General features: G+C 48.5%; 2 protein-coding genes across 6 annotated transcripts in view; one reads left to right on the forward strand and one right to left on the reverse strand.

Annotated features, from left to right (window-relative positions):
• The window catches only part of usp54a (ubiquitin specific peptidase 54a), a 43,570-nt gene extending 34,490 nt beyond the window's left edge, over nt 1-9,080 (forward strand). For 4 of the 5 annotated variants that reach the window (XM_047335062.1, XM_047335063.1, XM_035605256.2 and 1 more), the window contains 6 exons: nt 1,071-1,227; nt 1,971-2,860; nt 3,101-3,198; nt 3,568-3,684; nt 5,357-5,621; nt 6,271-9,080. In XM_047335062.1, coding sequence (XP_047191018.1) covers nt 1,071-1,227; nt 1,971-2,860; nt 3,101-3,198; nt 3,568-3,684; nt 5,357-5,621; nt 6,271-6,854 — 2,111 coding nt within the window. In that variant the 3' untranslated portion in view covers nt 6,855-9,080. The remainder of the gene's footprint in view (nt 1-1,070; nt 1,228-1,970; nt 2,861-3,100; nt 3,199-3,567; nt 3,685-5,356; nt 5,622-6,270) is intronic. The other variant, XM_047335064.1, reaches the window with a different exon arrangement.
• Nucleotides 9,081-9,575: 495 nt separating this feature from the next.
• The window catches only part of mmrn2a (multimerin 2a), a 17,695-nt gene continuing 9,770 nt past the window's right edge, over nt 9,576-17,500 (reverse strand). Inside the window, exons 5-11 of the mRNA XM_035605258.2 lie at nt 17,053-17,280; nt 13,261-13,748; nt 12,989-13,162; nt 11,907-12,377; nt 11,298-11,661; nt 10,684-11,211; nt 9,576-10,583 (exon numbers count right to left, since the gene is read on the reverse strand). Coding sequence (XP_035461151.2) covers nt 10,165-10,583; nt 10,684-11,211; nt 11,298-11,661; nt 11,907-12,377; nt 12,989-13,162; nt 13,261-13,748; nt 17,053-17,280 — 2,672 coding nt within the window. The 3' untranslated portion in view covers nt 9,576-10,164. The remainder of the gene's footprint in view (nt 10,584-10,683; nt 11,212-11,297; nt 11,662-11,906; nt 12,378-12,988; nt 13,163-13,260; nt 13,749-17,052; nt 17,281-17,500) is intronic.

Genomic DNA, 17,500 nt, shown 5'->3' on the forward strand with positions numbered 1-17,500 from the left:
CTAATGGCAACCAGTGACCCGCTGTTCACTGACATTAACCATTGAGATTTCAACATGTTTGTGTGTTACTGAGGAATGTACACACACACACTCACACACACACACAGCTTCGTGTAGCAGTTTGTCGTCACCGTGTCGAGACATTAAACGATTTCAGAACAAAACGTCCGGATGACTCGAGCTTCAGATCTGCAAACCTCCTCTGACTGATTCCAGTTTATCTTTGGATCGGACCTTTGTAGATCTACTCTTCATTTCTATCCGTCATAAAAACATTGTACTCACCATGTGCACGAGGCATTAGGAAATATCGGACGTCTTAGAAACATCCGCAGGAATCAGGGAAATATTATGATTTGGTAAAAAAAAAAGTGTATGATCGTTTCATCAGTAGGGGAGATACAGTAAATATGATGTCATGAGCTTCATGGTGTGAGGTGTGAATCCATACCTCTGACACACACATACACACCTTCTGCATCAGTGTGTGTCGCAGAGAGGAACCGTCATGTTTCAATAACAGTGAGTCTCTGGTTTAAATATCTGCACAAACACATAAAGGGTAAGGAATCGTTAAAGGGACGTAGAAGCTCTGACGAGCTCAAAGTTCCTGATGTGTGAGGTTGCCTTCGCTCGGTTCTCACAGACAGAAACATAACTCCGTGAGTACAGTGTTATTATTACTGATGGAATTTTTTTTTTTTTAAACAACAGTTTGCTGTAATAAATTAGAATATTAATCCAGTTTGGTTTGAGTTAGTTTGGTTTTAATTAAGTTAATTTAATGTTGTTTTAATACTTTTTTTTTAACCATTTCATCGAGAATCCAACCTGAGTTATTGGTCTGTAAATATTTTCATCTCTCATTTCCATAACACACACACACAAACTTTTCACCATGTCAACAGGCTGATATTTCATTTTCCGTGTCTATTTACTTTTTTGCATGAAATCATCACAGCAAGTTATTGTCTGCATCTTTATTTTTCCTTATTCGTTTCTGTCTTTTGTTCTTTTTTCTTTTTTTTTTCATGTTCATTTCCGTTTGACCTCGCGTGACCTCGCTGCAGCCAAGCTGCGGCCGGCGGCGCATGAGGGCGGGGCTAGTAGTCACGGCCGGCTGCAGCGCTGCATGAGGAGAGCCCGCAGCCTGCAGCAACGCATGCAACTGCAGCAGCAGCAACCTGAGCAACAACAGCAGGAGGAGGAGGAGGAGCAACAGCCCAGGTACCACCTGCAGTATGCTCGACCAATCAGATGTCACGTGGCTTCAGGAAATGTTTCTGTTGTATTAAAAAAAATCTTCTTGTGATTTACAATCAAATAGTAATTAAGATAAAAATCAGGTTCAAACAACTAGACTGTAAATAAAGATCAACGGCATGACGGCTCCTTGGACGTGAAGCCAGATCGTTACGATCGCCCCCTGGTGGCTGGCTGCAGTATAGGTCATAAGCCCCGCCCCCTCAGGTGAAGTTAATCAGATTATTTTCATGAGCAATATTGATACTGAAACAGCTGTTAAATTGTGTGGTGTTAACAAGGTCTTTAAAGGTTTGAAGTCAAACTTCTCCCACTGTAGTTACACACACACACACACACGCACACCTTAAGAATAACACGTCATCAGGATGTTTTTTTGTTCTGTCCAGAAATTTCACATTGTAAATCGTGTCGTGACGACCAGCTCATTCGGGGCGTGAACCATGGCGACAGATTGTCAACATTCGCAAGGAAACGACTTCAGAAACATACACACACACACACACACACACACACACACACACACACACACACACACACACACACACACACACACACACACACACACACACACACAACCAGCCCTGTGTTTAGCCAGAACTCTCGAATGACACCATCTGTTCCAAACATACTGCAGGCCAACACACACACACACACACACACACTCTTCCTTCCTAACACGCCTCTGTCTCTCTCTCTCTCTGCAGTGAAAAGCCTCTCTCGCTCCAAATACTTCTGACGAACAGACAGTGCGACCAATCAGCCACCGGTCAGGCCCAGCAGGCCCCGCCTCTCTCTGCCTACCTTGTTAAGCCCCACCCTCCAAAAACAAACTCTGTGTCTGACCCCGCCTCCAGCACCAGGGCCGCTACAGGTTCTCCCAGGGAGGAGAGCAGGACTCGGGCCACCCTCTCTTACTCCCGCCCCCTCCCTTCTCTATGTGTGGACACCTTGGAGCAGAGTTCTCTGGAAGAGTTGGCTCCGCCTCCTCCACCTGAGGAGGGGGACCACCCCGCCCAGTGGACCACAACCCCCCCGGTCCCCATCCCAGCACAAGCCCCGCCCCCACCCAGGCCGTACTCCAGAACCCCATCACCTGTCGGCCCCGACGACCGGTGTCGGCTGTTGATGGAGAAGGAGCCATGTTACATCAGACAGCCACTTGCAACGCCCACTGTGCCCGGCCCCACCTCCAGACTAGCCCCGCCCCCTCCTACCAGAAACTGGTCCTGCTTACATCTGGACCTGCCTAACCGCGATGATGAGGTTGATTCTCCTGATCCACCGACCTTCGTGCACACAGACTCGCCCTCCACAGCCGCTGCCGCCCCGCCTCCTGCAACTCGCCCCGGTGCGACCGCCCCCGTGCCCCCCAGCCAGGACTACAGAGCTGCCCTGCCGGTGGAGCGCTGGGCGGAGAACGTCAACAGATACTACGGTTCCCAGAATGCAGGAGGAGGAGGAGCGGGGGGGGATGCAGCACTGCTCGGCGAGGAGCTGTCAGAGCTGGACTCGCTGTACCAGGCCAGTCTGCTGGCTCCCAGCATGCACCGGGGCAGCCGCGGAGTCAGTCCTCAGCCCACCGGCAACAAACCAGGTAGGATCAACTGTTACTGTCAATCTGCAATAACAACATGGAGAGTACTACTATAGTATCTAATGTGTGTGTGTGTGTGTGTGTGTGTCTCTGTCTATCTGTGTGTGTGTGTGTGTGTGTGTGTGTGTGTGTGTGTGTGTGTGTCTCTGTCTATCTGTGTGTGTGTGTGTGTGTGTGTCTCTGTCTATCTGTGTGTGTGTGTGTGTCTGTGTGTGTCTCTGTGTGTTTGTGTTTGTGCAGGTGTGAGGAGGATGCTGTCAGGATCTGGACGGTCCAAAACACCGACGGCAGAGATCGAGAGATACGCCTACAGAACACCGGTCTCAGCTCTGCATAAGGTACGAGTGTGTGTGTTTGTGTGTCCCTCTACATTGACTTTGCCTCGGATCAATAATGACCATCAATGATCAGCGGGGATCAGTTGTGAACAGAAAGCAGTCATGTGATTTGTCCTTGTTCAGACAAAGAGGGTTGTGATGTCACTGACACTGTGTTGCTGTTATGACGTCACTATGGTTACGAAAAGATCCTTTGGTCCTCCATCTTTATTCACAAGTTTCACTGCTTAAGTTTTTAGATACCTTTCTGTCAGACAGTTTTCCGGAAGCTCCTTGATTTCTCCCATAAACCTACTTCATTCATCCAATAGTTCCGTTTTGAGTTTTTATTTTACATTTGTGACGATGTGACATCTCTTCTCCGCGCAGCCGGCGGTGGGCGAGGACGAGAGCTACAGCGCAGACAACCTGCGACGCATCGCCCGCAGCCTGAGTGGAACCGCCATCGGGTCGAGACCCCAGAACATTGGCCTCTCCCGCAGCTGCGTAAGACACGCACACACATGCACACTCAATCATCTTCCTCCACCACTGGTTTGATCATGCTGCCACCCTGTGGTCGCACGCTGTAACTGCAGGCAGATTTTTTTGTAAAAAAGCACATTGAGGCTAATTTATGCAATGGTGAAAAATGTCAGTTAGGATTCGGGTACCAATTTTCGTCCCGGTGCCTCCCCTGATATTTTTCCTATTTATCTCAGTAAATAAGTGAATTCAACATTTTTGATTTCAGAAACGAAGGAGAGTTTATTTCCTTAATGAACCACAGAACAAATAGTTTTGATAATTAATAAATGTGTGTGAGCGACGACGTGTGAAACCGATGGAGTTATTACAACTCACTCAGCTGTGAAGACGTCTGCTGGTGTCAGAGTCTCGCCCTCCGCCGCCGGCGTTCAGCCATCTTGTATCCGTTCCACAGGAATCCCCTCAGGCCTGCGCATTAATTATTGATCGTGATTTAGTTCGCCCATTAAGTCTTTATCCGGAGTGCAGATCTGAAGCGACGGCTTGAGGTTTGACTGCAGAGGATCAACGTCTGAATCCTGGTTCTTCCTCTTCCTCTGATACAGATCCACTGAAACATTAATATGTTAAATATATTTCATTTATATAAACATAGACATGGAGACAAATCAGCTGCAGTTGAGAAAATAAACCACTGATGTTTATTTACTTGAGGTTTAAAGAATATTCTTCCTCCTCAGATCATAAAATACTGTAAAAATTCAACTTTTTTTTCATGTTGAAATTAAGATGTTATCAAAACCGTATAAGAAAGGAACACAATTGAGGTTTGATATTTTACAGTTTAACTATAAACTCCATCATAAATAACTAAAAATAAAAATAAAACACAAATAGAACCAAATATATAGAACTTGAATTAAAAAATAGTTGGTGGAAAGATTCCATCACATCATTCAGCATGAAAACATCTGATGGTTATTGTTATTAATAAATTATTGAATGTTCAGTTTAATGTAACATGTTCTGACTTCTTTTCTTTTCACACACACATGTTGAGTTTACCGTGATTTAAAAAATGAAAAATTATAAATATTTTCCTTTTTTTAAAATATTAAAATGATTAATAAACTTACAAACCTGTCACACAATTAATCAATCGATCAGTTTAGATTAATGAAACAGAATCTTTGCTCAGACGAATCGTGAGGCGACGTGTCGAAACATTTAATCATTTTCTGTCTGAAAGAAAAACAAACTTTCATCTCTGATTCACAGATTCACTGTTTCACAGTGTCGTATGTTTTTGTTTTGTCATTTTCATTCTTTTCCTTCATCTTTCTAACTTGTGTTCATTTATTTTTTACTCCTGTTTTTCTTTGTCTGCATCTGTTTTCTCATCTCTCCATATTAAATGTCTGTTTTCTTTTCTAATTATTTTTTCTTTTTCATCTTCACCTTCCTCATCTTACTCTCTTTTTTTACTCTGCTGCTTCTCCACCTCCTTTCATTTCTCCTCCACCTTATTCCTTTCTTTCTTTTTTTTCTTTATTCTTTTCTTTCTTTCATTTTAATATTTTTGTTTACTCTTTTTTTTTCCTTTTTTTCTTTCCTTTAATTTCTTTTTCTTTTCTTTCTTTTCTTCCATTCTTTCCTTTTCTCATCTCTTACTTCCACCTCCTCCCTGAAGGACCCCTCCGCGTCCAGGCCCCCCCCCAGACACCCCGACCTTCACTCCTCCTGTTCCTCCTCCCTCCCCCGTCGCCCCAGCACCTCCTCCCTGCACCTCCCCTCCTCCTCCTCCTCCTTCACAGATCCCTCCTTCCTCCTCCACCTCCACCACCACCAACCCCGACACCACGGCCCCTCAGCTCCTGCACATCCTCCACAGCACCTCCCCCCCTCGCAGACATCACGGCCCCCCAGCTCGGGCCTCTCCACCTGGGGACGCACAGGTAACACGCTGGCCCTCCACCTCCACCTTCAGCACCACCACCACCGCTCTGCTCCTCCAGACTGTTTCAACGTCTCAGATGATCCAGCCTCTAGTTTGAGGAATAATAATAATAATAATGATGAACTAATAATATGGATGATTGAAGAGCCTCCGCGTCCACAGGAGAGACTCGTGACGGAGCAGCAGGGAAATGATTCTGCACCATAACGTGAAAATAAAAAGACTCAGGTCTTAAATCACATTTATAAAAGTCTTAAATGAAACTGTTTATGACCGTTGACCTCGACTCCACATTAGTTTCATTGAGAATAAAGCCAACTGCATCTCATGAAGGCAGCAAAGATGAGAAGGAAACAAAATAAATCTAAGTTCTCTAACTTTATCATATTTTAATAACGTTTCCATAGAGACTCAGATTCTCTCTGATGATGTTTCATATGTTTTCATTGATTCTGAGACAGAAACTCACTGAACCACGTGAACGTTTCCTACCGTGACGTCGTGTTGACGTCAGAGGAAACAGAATTTGTCATTTGTTTTGTTTTCAGATGTTTTTCTGGACAAGCTGTGAATAAATGTAGTTTCAAAAATTTGATGATGCATCATCACATTCTAATATTCTTCCTCTTCCTCTTCCTCCTCCTCAGGATCTGGACCCGGTGTCCAGCAGCAGTCTCTGGTTGTGTCTGACCGGCATCAAAGTCTCCACAACGTCGCGCTGAGTTATGGCACTCTGCCCCGGGCTCCTCGCCGAGCCCCGCCCCCCTCTTCCTCCTCTTCCTCCCTCCCCAGGCCCAGAGCTGGCTCCACCCCCGCCCCCCCGCCGCATGGTCCACAGAATCTCTACGCCACACTGTCCCACCCTCGCCGCTCTGCCAACACAGCCGCCGCCGCCACTAACAGTCACTACCGGCAACCGTCGCTGCCCAGTAAAGTCAACGGCTCCGCCCACTACCCATCACACCCACCAGGCCCCGCCCATCCTCTCCGCCTGGACGTCCCCCCTGAGAGTGACTGGCGACGCGATGCCGACTACAGGACGCTGCAGCCCGGCCCCCCCTGGGATCCCCGCGCCGCTCGCCACCAGCGGACCCTCCAGGCTCCGCCTCCTCCTCGGCCCCGCCGGGACCCTCAGCTCTGCTCGCTCTGTCAGCAGCGTCCCGCCACGCCGCAGCTCCCCTACTGCTCGTCCTGCGGCGCCTACGTTGCTCGGTTCCGCCCGGCCAGCTGATCGGGCCGAGGCCGACGTCACATATTCATCGTTGGGAGCAAAACGACGTCTGAAGGGCGATGATTCAACTGATCGAAACGTCTCGTTTGTTTTTTCTTTTTATTGAAACGTATTGAAGAGTTTCTCCTGCTTCACTCCTCACGTCAGACACAGATCTACAGACGAGTTTGTGTCTGTGAACGTCTCATCCAGACGAAGCTTCATGTGACGGAGCCAGAACCAGTTATTAATCTTTATCATCCACATCAACGTGTTTATTAGTCTGTGAGAACAAGACAAACTAGAGCAGCTGCTGCGATCAATCCATGGAAAGAAAACTGATCGATCGATCGATCGTTTTGTTTCAGATTCTCATGCGAGAGAGTTTGTTGTTATTCTGATTCTACGTTTCTTTGGATCAGGGAGTGAATCCAAAGACTGAACAAGAGGATTAAAGTCGTCGACTTCAACAAAGTGAAAACAAAAGATTGAGAGAATCAAACTAGTCGTTAGTTTCAGCCCCAATCTGCTTTTTCACCAACAACAGAATCAAACCAACACGTTTTGATCTGAAGCGTCTGAGTTTCCTTCAGTTTCATTTCAGATGATTAGTTTTAATTTGTTCCCACAACCAGAGGCTGAGTTCCAGTATCGACCACATCGCTTCTCCAGAACGAGGAAGTTATTAAATCCTGAATCACAGGAAATACTCACATCAGGGTTTTTTTTCTCCCCAAAATGATTCACACAAAAAAGCGACAAAAGAAGTCAGTTTTATTTTCCTAAAGGACGAAGAAAAGACTTGAACGACAAGTCGTGCACAGATTCGTATTGAAACGGTTTCACCAGAAAGAAGCAGATTTATTTTCACACTGTAAAAATCTTTATCTGCCTCAAAACCCCGCGTCAGTCAAAAAGAAAAAAAGACTGAAATGATTCATCGCTTCTGAAATAGTCTGTCGACTGACACGGTGACCCTGACTGCGACCCCGTGACCCTGACTGCGACCCCGTGACCCTGTGACCGTTCTGCAGGAAGTGAAGGACATGGGACAGGAAGTGAGACTCTGATTATAAATCTATTTCCTCTTATTTATTTTTCTAGGCTTGTCAGACTTGAGTTGTGTGTAGATGAAACTCAACTATTCTACCTGCGTATAACCTGAATATATATATATATATACTCTTCTATTATTATTATAATATAGACCTGATCTAATTTTTTACAAAGTGAGTTAGTCGCCTCGTGTGGGACGTCCCGCCCTCGTCATACTGCACCGGGGGGGCGGAGCTCCGTCCTCTCGCAGCCTGTTAGAGGAGTTTAGACCAAGAATAACTAAAAGCTTTTTACTTTACCAGAGTTGCAGCTAATATTTAGCATGATGTCGTCAGACGTGTTCTAGCCTTCGCGGAGTCGCTCCGCTCTACTGTACATCTACTGTATGGATTATATATGCAGATAATATTTTCTTTTTTTAGTGCAGTGACTCGACGTAGTTCACGAGTGTTGAAGATTAGAGCTTCCTTCTCTTTGCTCGTCGCTCTTTTCTTTCTCCCGTCGTTCGGGTAGAAGCTTCTCATATTTTTCTGCTCGGACCACGTTCGACTTTGTTCCGTAGATTATGAAGGAAAAATCATTCAAAATAAGAAAAATAATAAATCAAAAGACTTCTTTACTACTGCCAAGAACTCCTGGGGGGCGTGCTGACCCCGCCCGCCTGCCTGGGCAGCAGGTGAGCTAAAACAAACGAACCCAAAGTCTGGTCTGAAGTCTGGAAAATACAGAAAATATGTTGCCTAATATTAATAGTAAGTACACAGACCATTGTTTTTCTCTTAAAGTACAAAAGAGATTAATATGAAAAATACTAATTCTGTCCTGATTGATTCTCAGTTTCAAAAACCTCAGTATAAATCTTTACAAAAGAAGGAAAATTATGTTAAATAAGGATTTCATTTTTAAAAAATTAAATGAAGAAGCAGGCAGTGATTTTATCTTTTCAGGATAAAATCCGACTTTAATTAAACTTTGTTAAGTTTGTGTTTCAGACCAGATCCTGAGATCAAAAAACACCAAGTGTCGATAATTCAAATGAAGAGAAATTATTATTTTTTCATGTCAAAAGTTTTTGTTGGTTTTTTTGCCTTTTTTGCTTCGCCAGATCTTCTGTTGTTGATTTGTTGGTATATTTTTGATGCTTATTTTTCTACTGTAGAGTCGACAGATGATTAAAATGTTTAAAGGAAACGTTCAATGTCTCTCGTCGTTATTTCACTTCTTCTGATATTTACCGTCTTTTTTCTTTTCTCCGAATTTCTGGGACTAAAATTGACCTTTATACATTTGCTGGATTTTTACATTTGGACGCATTTAAAACATCATCAACCGCAGTTTAAGTAGAAAAAGTATTGTTTTTTAAATTTTCCTCAGACATTTTGAAAATGTAGTTTCAGTCAGTTTTTCGTCGTCTTTTATGTTATCACAAACAATATTTCTGTATTTTTGCATTAATGACTCTGACGTGGAGCAGCAGAAGAAAAAATCAGTGCAGATTGTTTGATAACGAAATCGATACATTTCTGCCAGAGAAATTAATCTATTAACAGTTCACTTCATGTTGATCGACTAAGTTGAAGAGTGAAAAATGTAGAATGTTGACATCAGAACAGCGATGTGACATCATCGATCACACGACACTTTACTGTAGATAAAAACTTTTTTATTAATTCACAGACCAGCGACAGATTTTTTTTGTCATCTGATATTAAATTTCTCCGTCATGAAAACACAAACAAACTGCTCAAATGATCCTTTATATAAATACATACATATATATATATATATTTAAACCACTCTGTGTTTTTACAGAAATATATCAGCACTTCACAAACACCAACAGCTGATTTACATAACAAATATTTTCCTCGTAAAAATATGTCAAAGTGAAATTTCTCCTATAAACGGGGTTTTTACACGTGAACCTTCACGCTCCTCGGGCTCGGACAGAAGCTGCCTAAGATGATGACGTCACAGGGTCCAACAGCCAATCAGACTGAAGTCTGACTATACTCACAGATGTGAAACGTGAAAACAGTCGGAGCAAAGAAAACAGAAAAAAATCAGTTTTTCCAAGACATTTTTCATTTGAAGACGTTTGTGGAGCTCAAAGGAATTCACCGGTGAATCGGAACTGACCGGAGGTTTACGGGTAGGCGGTTCGATTTTCCTCCGATTCCACAGTTTATCCATTAATGGTTCTCCACCAGCAGGAAATTAGAAAACGTAAAAGCGTTGGACCTCTTGGTGAACATGACTGTTTCCCACAGCGCCCTCAAGTGGTCCGGTGGAGCAGCAACCCCGCAAACAAATTGTCCTCTGACTCCGCCCACGCCCCCCCCCTCAGTTCCAGCCTCACCTCCTCCCCTCCCCTCAGCCGCAGCAGGCTCACACCTGTGACAGGCCCCGCCTCCTCCTCCTCCGCCGCCTCCCGTCGCTGCAGGGCGACCGTAGCTCCGCCCGCCCCCTTCCTCAGCACCACGTGGGCGGGGCCCGGCCTCAGGTCCAAGGTGAGGACGAACAGGTAGAACCCGTCCGCCGGAGCCGTGAAGGTGCCGGTGTCCGAGCGGTAGCGGCCCCGTCGGTTCAGAGACGCCTGGAGCGCGATGGCGGCGCCGCCGGAGACGCTCCGCGGTGAACCGGCCACGAACATCAGGGAGTCGTCTGATTCGACGGAAGGAACAGGAAGTACACCTGGAGGGAAAGAGGATAAAACACATTCATGTCCTCACTCGTGTTTTTGTTCTTAAACAAATGTCTATTTTTGTCTTGTTAGAGATAGTAGAACACTCACCTGATGATTCTCTCCTGCTGCGATGGTTTGCTCCTCCTCCTCCTCCTCCTCCTCCTCCTCTCTTCTTCTTCTCTCTCTTCCCGTCTCGGCTCTTCACCAGCTGCCACAGCTTGTCGAGCTCCAGCGTGGCCTCGGACGCCGCCAGCACGTCGGCGTTGCTGAAGACGTTCTTGAACACCCTCAGGTGCTCCTCCAGGCCTCTCTTCAGCCACGTCACCTCCGCCTGCAGCTTGGCGTCCTCCCCGCCCGGGGCTGCGGAGGAGCTGGGGCAGGGGCAGGGCTCCTCCTCCTCCAGCCGCTGCACCTTCAGCACCAGCTCCTCCACCACCTTCTCCAGGTTCCACAGATCGCCGCCGTCGCCCCCGTGCTCCGGACGCGTCCCGTCGGGGCGGAGGAGCATCTGTCGCTCCCTGGCTGCCGCCGCCGCTGCTCCATCGTCGCTCCGCCTCGCGTCGCTAGGACGCCACTCGTGATGGAGGAGGTGGGAGGAGGACGGCTGGTCGGCTGATGGCTCCTCCTCTCGGCCTCCTGGGAACAGAAGAAGAAGGAGTCGGACTCTGAGGAGAATCAAACACGCGCAGAAATGTCAGCCGGTGAATCCCGGAGGTTCGTACCCGTCCGGCTGCCGAGCAGCGTCGCGATGCTCAGGTCGTTCCCTCCCACTCGCTCCTGCAGCCGCCTCAGCTGCTCCTTCAGCGCGGGGATGGAGTTGGCCTCCTGGTCCTGGACGGGCCACTCCAGGAACTCCAGCACCTCCTCGCCCAGCAGCAGCTCCAGCACGTCGCTGTGGCGGATGGCGTCTTTCAGCAGCGAGTTGAAGGAGCCCGACAGGTGCTGCATCTCCTCCCTCACCTTCCTGTCGCGCTCCCTCAGGCCGCCGACCTCGGCCAGGCCGTCCGACAGCGAGCCGCTCAGGTGGGACACGCTGAGCTCCAGGGCGCCGGTCCTGCTCCGCTCCGAGACCAGAGACTCCTTCACCTGCGGGACGAGGACGAGGGGAAAGGAAAGAAATCTGTCCTGACTCTCGGAACGTTTACTCCAGTTGCAAGGTTGGTTGCCCTTTGTCAAAGGGCAAGAGACGTTTCTATGGAGACTAAACACACCCACGGAGACGGGAGACCATGCACTGATTTGTTCAATTTTCAGTGGCACACTTGTAGTGTCGTAAATGAACACGAAGAAATAGATATTGGTTTGTTGTCGGCAGTTTTTATTCTTCCCACCTGCTGGAGGCCACGTTGAACTGCCTCCACCGCCGGCTCCCAGCCGCTGTCCCCGCCCGTCCACTGCTCCGCCCCGCCCTCGGCGACCTCGTCCAGGGCCAGCCTGTTCTCGTTGGCCAGCGCCGTCACGTTGACCACGCCCCTCTGCAGCCGGGCCACGGCGGCCGTCAGCCCCTTGCAGTTGCAGTCGGCGCCGGCCGAGTGGTTCTGGTACAGGGCGTCGTACAGGTAGGCAATGTCCACGTCCGCCTCCTGCAGCCGCTTGCGGTGCTGCGTCAGGTTCCCCGCCAGCTCCTCCACCCGCCGCAGCACCGCCACCTTGGCGTCCTCCACCTCCAGGCCCGTCTCCATGAACAGCACCTGGCTCTTCCGGGCCGTGTGGTTGATCAGCTTCTCCAGCTCCTTAACGTCCAACCTGAGCTGCTGGACGTCTCCCGCGGTCACCTCCTCGTCCTCCATCAGCCCGTTCACCTGCTCAGAAGGTTTTAAAACTGTTTCCTGTTTTTCATTTCTGTCAGTTACATTTTACCTCCAGCTCGTGAGTTCCATAACGCTGCAGCGCTCTTAGCATCTTAGCATCTTAGCATCTTGGTGTCTTAGCATCTTGGAGTCTTAGCATTTTAGCGTCTTAACATCTTAGCGTCTTAGCATCTTGGCGTCTTAGCATCTTAGCGTCTTAACATCTTAGCGTCTTAGCATCTTGGCGTCTTAGCATCTTAGCGTCTTAACATCTTAGCGTCTTAGCGTCTTAGCATCTTAGCATCTTAACATCTTAGCATCTTAGCATCTTAACATCTTAGCGTCTTAACATCTTGGCATCTTAGCATCATAGCATCTTAGCATCTTAACATCTTAGCATCTTAACATCTTAGCATCTTAGCGTCTAAGCATCTTAACATCTTAGCGTCTTAGCATCTAAATATCTTAGGGTCTTAGTAATTTAGCTTCTGAGCATTTCATTTGATATTTACAGTTGTAAAAAAAAACAATTGATAAAATGTGAATTATTTAGATTTGGATGAATTTGATGAATAGATAAATTGTTTGTGTACGGTATAGTAGCTTGTCTCCGACGGACCCACCTTCACTGTGTTGTTGACCACCATGTTGTCCAGCCGCTCGATGGCCTCCCACAGGGGGGAGGAGTCTGAGGGTGGTGGCGGCGGCGGCGGGGTCAAAGGCGGACGATCCTCCAGCTGTTGATCCTGCTCCAGCTTCAGCTCGGACAGGGTGGCGTTCATCGCCTGCAGGCTGACCTGAGGTCAAGGTCAGAGGTTAACGGCCGAGAGGGAATCATCAGGATCATAATCAAAACCCTTTTCATGATGTCGCTCTGTCGCTGTCGTCCACTGACCTGCAGCATCTTCTGGTGGCGCTTCAGCTTCACGTCGACGTCCGTCTTGAAGCTGGTGAGGTTGTAGTGCAGCATTGCATGCTGGGAGTGCAGCCCGTTCTCCATGTCCGTCCGCTGACCTTCCATCTGCGCCCGGATCTCACTGATGTGCTGGAACACCTCGTCCAGTTTGGCCTCCAGGTACTCCTCCGCTGCCTCGTCGCGGTTGGTACCCTCCTGCTCCTGCGGCCCCGCCTCCTGCTCCTGCGGCCCCGCCTCCTGTCCCTGCGGCTCCGCCCCCTGCTCCTGCAGCTCCGCCCCCCGCTGGCCGCCCTTCAGCTGGGCCACGTCGCGGGCCAGGTCCCCCACCTGCCGGCTCAGGTGCTCCAGGGAGCGGTTGAAGCCCTGCAGGAGCGGCTGCAGCTGGGACATGACCAGGGCCATCATGTGGGGGGCGGGGAGGACAGCAGTGGCTTCTGGGTAGTGCTGGGTGGCGGCATCCACCTCATCTACAACCAAAATAAATCTTATTTATATGTAAGGAATTTTTAAACTTAGTGAATCTCTGAAGAACAGGGGACATTTTTTTTTTTCAATCTCTTTGAAATGTTAATTTCAAAAGGACAGAAGATTCTTTCTCAGATATTATTAATTATATCTGAACCAGATGTTTTCACTTTTCAGAAATAGAGATATGATCTTTTCTCACACCCACACACATGCACACACATATACACACAAACACACACACACACACACACTCACACACACACACACGCACCCACATAAACACACTACCACATACACACACACACACACACACACACACACACTAGGCTAAACTTTACTACAGAGCTACACACATGTCCCCTGGTGAATAATGTCCCTCTGGGGACCCGTAGCTGGTTGTTCCCGCTCTAATAATGGAACCAGTCAAGTTTTTCCAAACTGGATAAAACAATTCATCAGACCCGACTGGAAAACTGTCCAGCAGGAAAACATGACACGGCGCCGCTATTTTTATTTCTGGGGTTTGAAACGAACCAAACTTTGTCCTGATATTCAAGACATGTTTGAAAGAACATCTTCTCTCTCGACTTAGAACGTGACAGTTCTTTCAGAGGATTGAAGAATTTTATTATGGTGGTTTTCTTTTGAAGTTGGACAATTTTTTATTGGATGGAGACTTTTCCCTCGAGAGTGAGGAAAGTGTTTGTCACTTCTTCAGAGATGTTAGTGGGTTCAAACTTGGATCCACGCTGCGTTCCCAGTAGACCTCCGAGCTCCGAGCTCCCGGGAGGCGATTTCCAGTTGCAATTCCGAGGTCAGTTAATCCGAGTTCGTGGATCATAATGGTAGAATGAAGCTGCCGTCCGAGTTCCGAGGTGTAACGGAGCGCAGGGTCAGGATCGCGCTGCGTTCCATCACAACATCGCAACTCGGAATTTCATTCGAGAGTCGCAACTGGAACGAAATCCGACTCAGGCGGCCGGAGGAACTTCTCCACCCCGACCTCCGAGAGCCGAGGTCCAGTGGAACGCAGCGTCAGTTTCCTCCTTCCAGTGTTTGTTTTCACCCCCGGTGCGTTTGAACGTGGACCAACTGAGAATCCATTACACTCTGGAGCAGATCCAGGGACTTTCTTCTCTTTCTTCTCTTTCTTCTACATTGTGAGACAGAAACTTGTTTTGACATGTTCACAGATTTCCCAGGGAATCATTTGTGGATCTGAATGAAAAACAACCGAGAACTTTGGTTCTGCAATGTACGGACGAGAAAGACTCTGGTGTTGGTGTCGGGGAGAGTGTGTGTGTGAGGGGCCTCGCAGGTACAGGAATACCAAGGAGTGTGTGTGTGTGTTAGCCTCAGGTCACTGCTGTCCCTCTCCTCTGGAGACACAGTCCAGACACACACACACACACACGCACACACACGCACACACACACACACACACACACACACACACTGATCTCGGCCTCTTTCCTCACGGCCTGTTTTCATTACAACAATCCAAACACATGCTGCAGGGTACGGGGAGGTCAAAGGTCGCGGTACAGTGAGGCCACGCTGCGACAGGAAGTCCCAGGTCACCTCAGACTCCAGCTGCGGGAGGGACGCAGGGAGGGAGGGGGCTTGAAATCCAACACTCCCCTGTCGGCCGGTGCGACCGTCGGCTGTGATTTACGGAGTCGCCCTGAGACGATTTCCCCGTCCGGACAAAACGACGTCTGTTGCGCAACCGCGGATTCTGTTTGTTTGCTCTGTCGTAAAATGTCACATTTGAAAACGCGAGGCGACGCTTTGATGAGCCTCGAGGGGGAAACGGAGACGACGAGAGGCCGAGGTGAAGTGAAGCTGCTCACAGAGTCTCTGTGTGTTCAAGAGTCAGACATCTGAACATTGTTGACGGACAGAAAAGCATCAGTGCTCGACAGACAGATGTTCTCTGGACAGACAGACAGACAGACAGATGTTCTCTGGACAGACAGACAGACAGACAGATGTTCTCTGGACAGACAGATGTTCTCTAGACAGACAGATGCTCTCTGGACAGACAGATGTTCTCTGGACAGACAGATGTTCTCTAGACAGACAGATGTTCTCTGGACAGACAGATGTTCTCTGGACAGACAGACAGATGTTCTCTAGGCAGACAGATGTTCTCTGGACAGAAAGACAGACGGACAGACAGATGTTCTCTGGACAGACAGACAGATGTTCTCTAGACAGACAGATGTTCTCTGGACAGACAGATGTTCTCTGGAAAGACGGATGTTCTCTGGACAGACAGATGTTCTCTGGACAGACAGACAGACAGACAGACAGATGTTCTCTGGACAGACAGATGTTCTCTAGACAGACAGATGCTCTCTGGACAGACAGATGTTCTCTGGACAGACAGATGTTCTCTAGACAGACAGATGTTCTCTGGAAAGACAGATGTTCTCTGGACAGACAGAGGACAGACAGATGTTCTCTGGAAAGACAGATGCTCTCTGGACAGACAGATGTTCTCTGGACAGACAGATGCTCTCTGGACAGACAGATGTTCTCTGGACAGATGTTCCTCCGGTCGACACACGAGCGGTTTGCAGCCAAAACAATCTTTGATTTCACACAAGTCTAAGTAGCTTGTCATTTGACGTCGGCAGTTTTTAACAGCGCTAACCGGCGAGCTAATGGATTAGCGACCGGGGTCTCCTGAGCACCAGCCCAGGGGCCCCGAGAGGTCAGGGCAGAGGATGACCCCATTAGCGGAGGTAGCTCTGAGGGCAAACGCAGCTATTTACTACATGACGTGAGCGTCACTGTCAACAACAACGACAATAACAGACTGTTGCTTTACAGATGATGTCATGCTGGCCGGTCCGCGAGGTCAGAGGTCGGAGAGAACGGAGCACTGTGGGAAACGGAGCGAGGCACAGGACGTGTGTGATGTCATGCACACGAGGGTCCGGTGACACGAGGGGTAAAATATAGAGTCAGCGGTCATTCTATAGTACGCACACACACACACACACGCACACACACACACACACACACACACACACACACACACACGCACGTACACACATGATGTATGAAGAAAGAGAGGATTTCCTGTGGAGGAAGTGTGTGAAGGGACGGAGCTCGGTGTCTGTTTTCTGTGAGCGACTTCATTGATACAGTTCCCGAGACGTGAGGATTATCAGTGTGACACCCACACACACACACACACACACACACACACACACACACACTCACACACACACGGTGACGATGGTGACGTTCCTACAGAATTCAGCTTCAGATTCTCCTTTGCTCCAGTCTCACCTTGATGCTGCTGGTGGAGGTGGTGGGGATGTCGGGGGTGTTGGTGGTCGTACGTGTTCCCGGCCCGGTGCGACATGTGATGGATGTTGTGGGCGTGGCCTGGCTCCAGGGGAGGGGGCGTGGCGTCGCGCTGGTTGTCGGGGATGCTGGCGTCGTGCAGCTCGGGGACGGACGCCTGGTGGTCGTTCTGCTCGCGGTCCGGGTCGCCCGGATGGAGCTGGAGCTCGTCTGAAACACACGGGTCGCACAGGAAACAGTTTTAATAAGAGAGGTTTTTCTGTTTGAAATCCTCCTGATCGCCCCCTGGTGTCTGGCTGCAGTACAGGTCGTAAGCCCCGCCCCCTCCATGTCATGTGAGGTCGTTCTCATCACAATGATGTTTGTGAATCACTTTGCTTTTCATTATTTATTTTTGATGATATAAAAACTGGGCTGAGACGTCATGACT

This window comes from Scophthalmus maximus, chromosome 10 (assembly GCF_022379125.1).
Source record: "Scophthalmus maximus strain ysfricsl-2021 chromosome 10, ASM2237912v1, whole genome shotgun sequence".
NCBI classification, from domain to species: Eukaryota; Metazoa; Chordata; class Actinopteri; order Pleuronectiformes; family Scophthalmidae; genus Scophthalmus; species Scophthalmus maximus.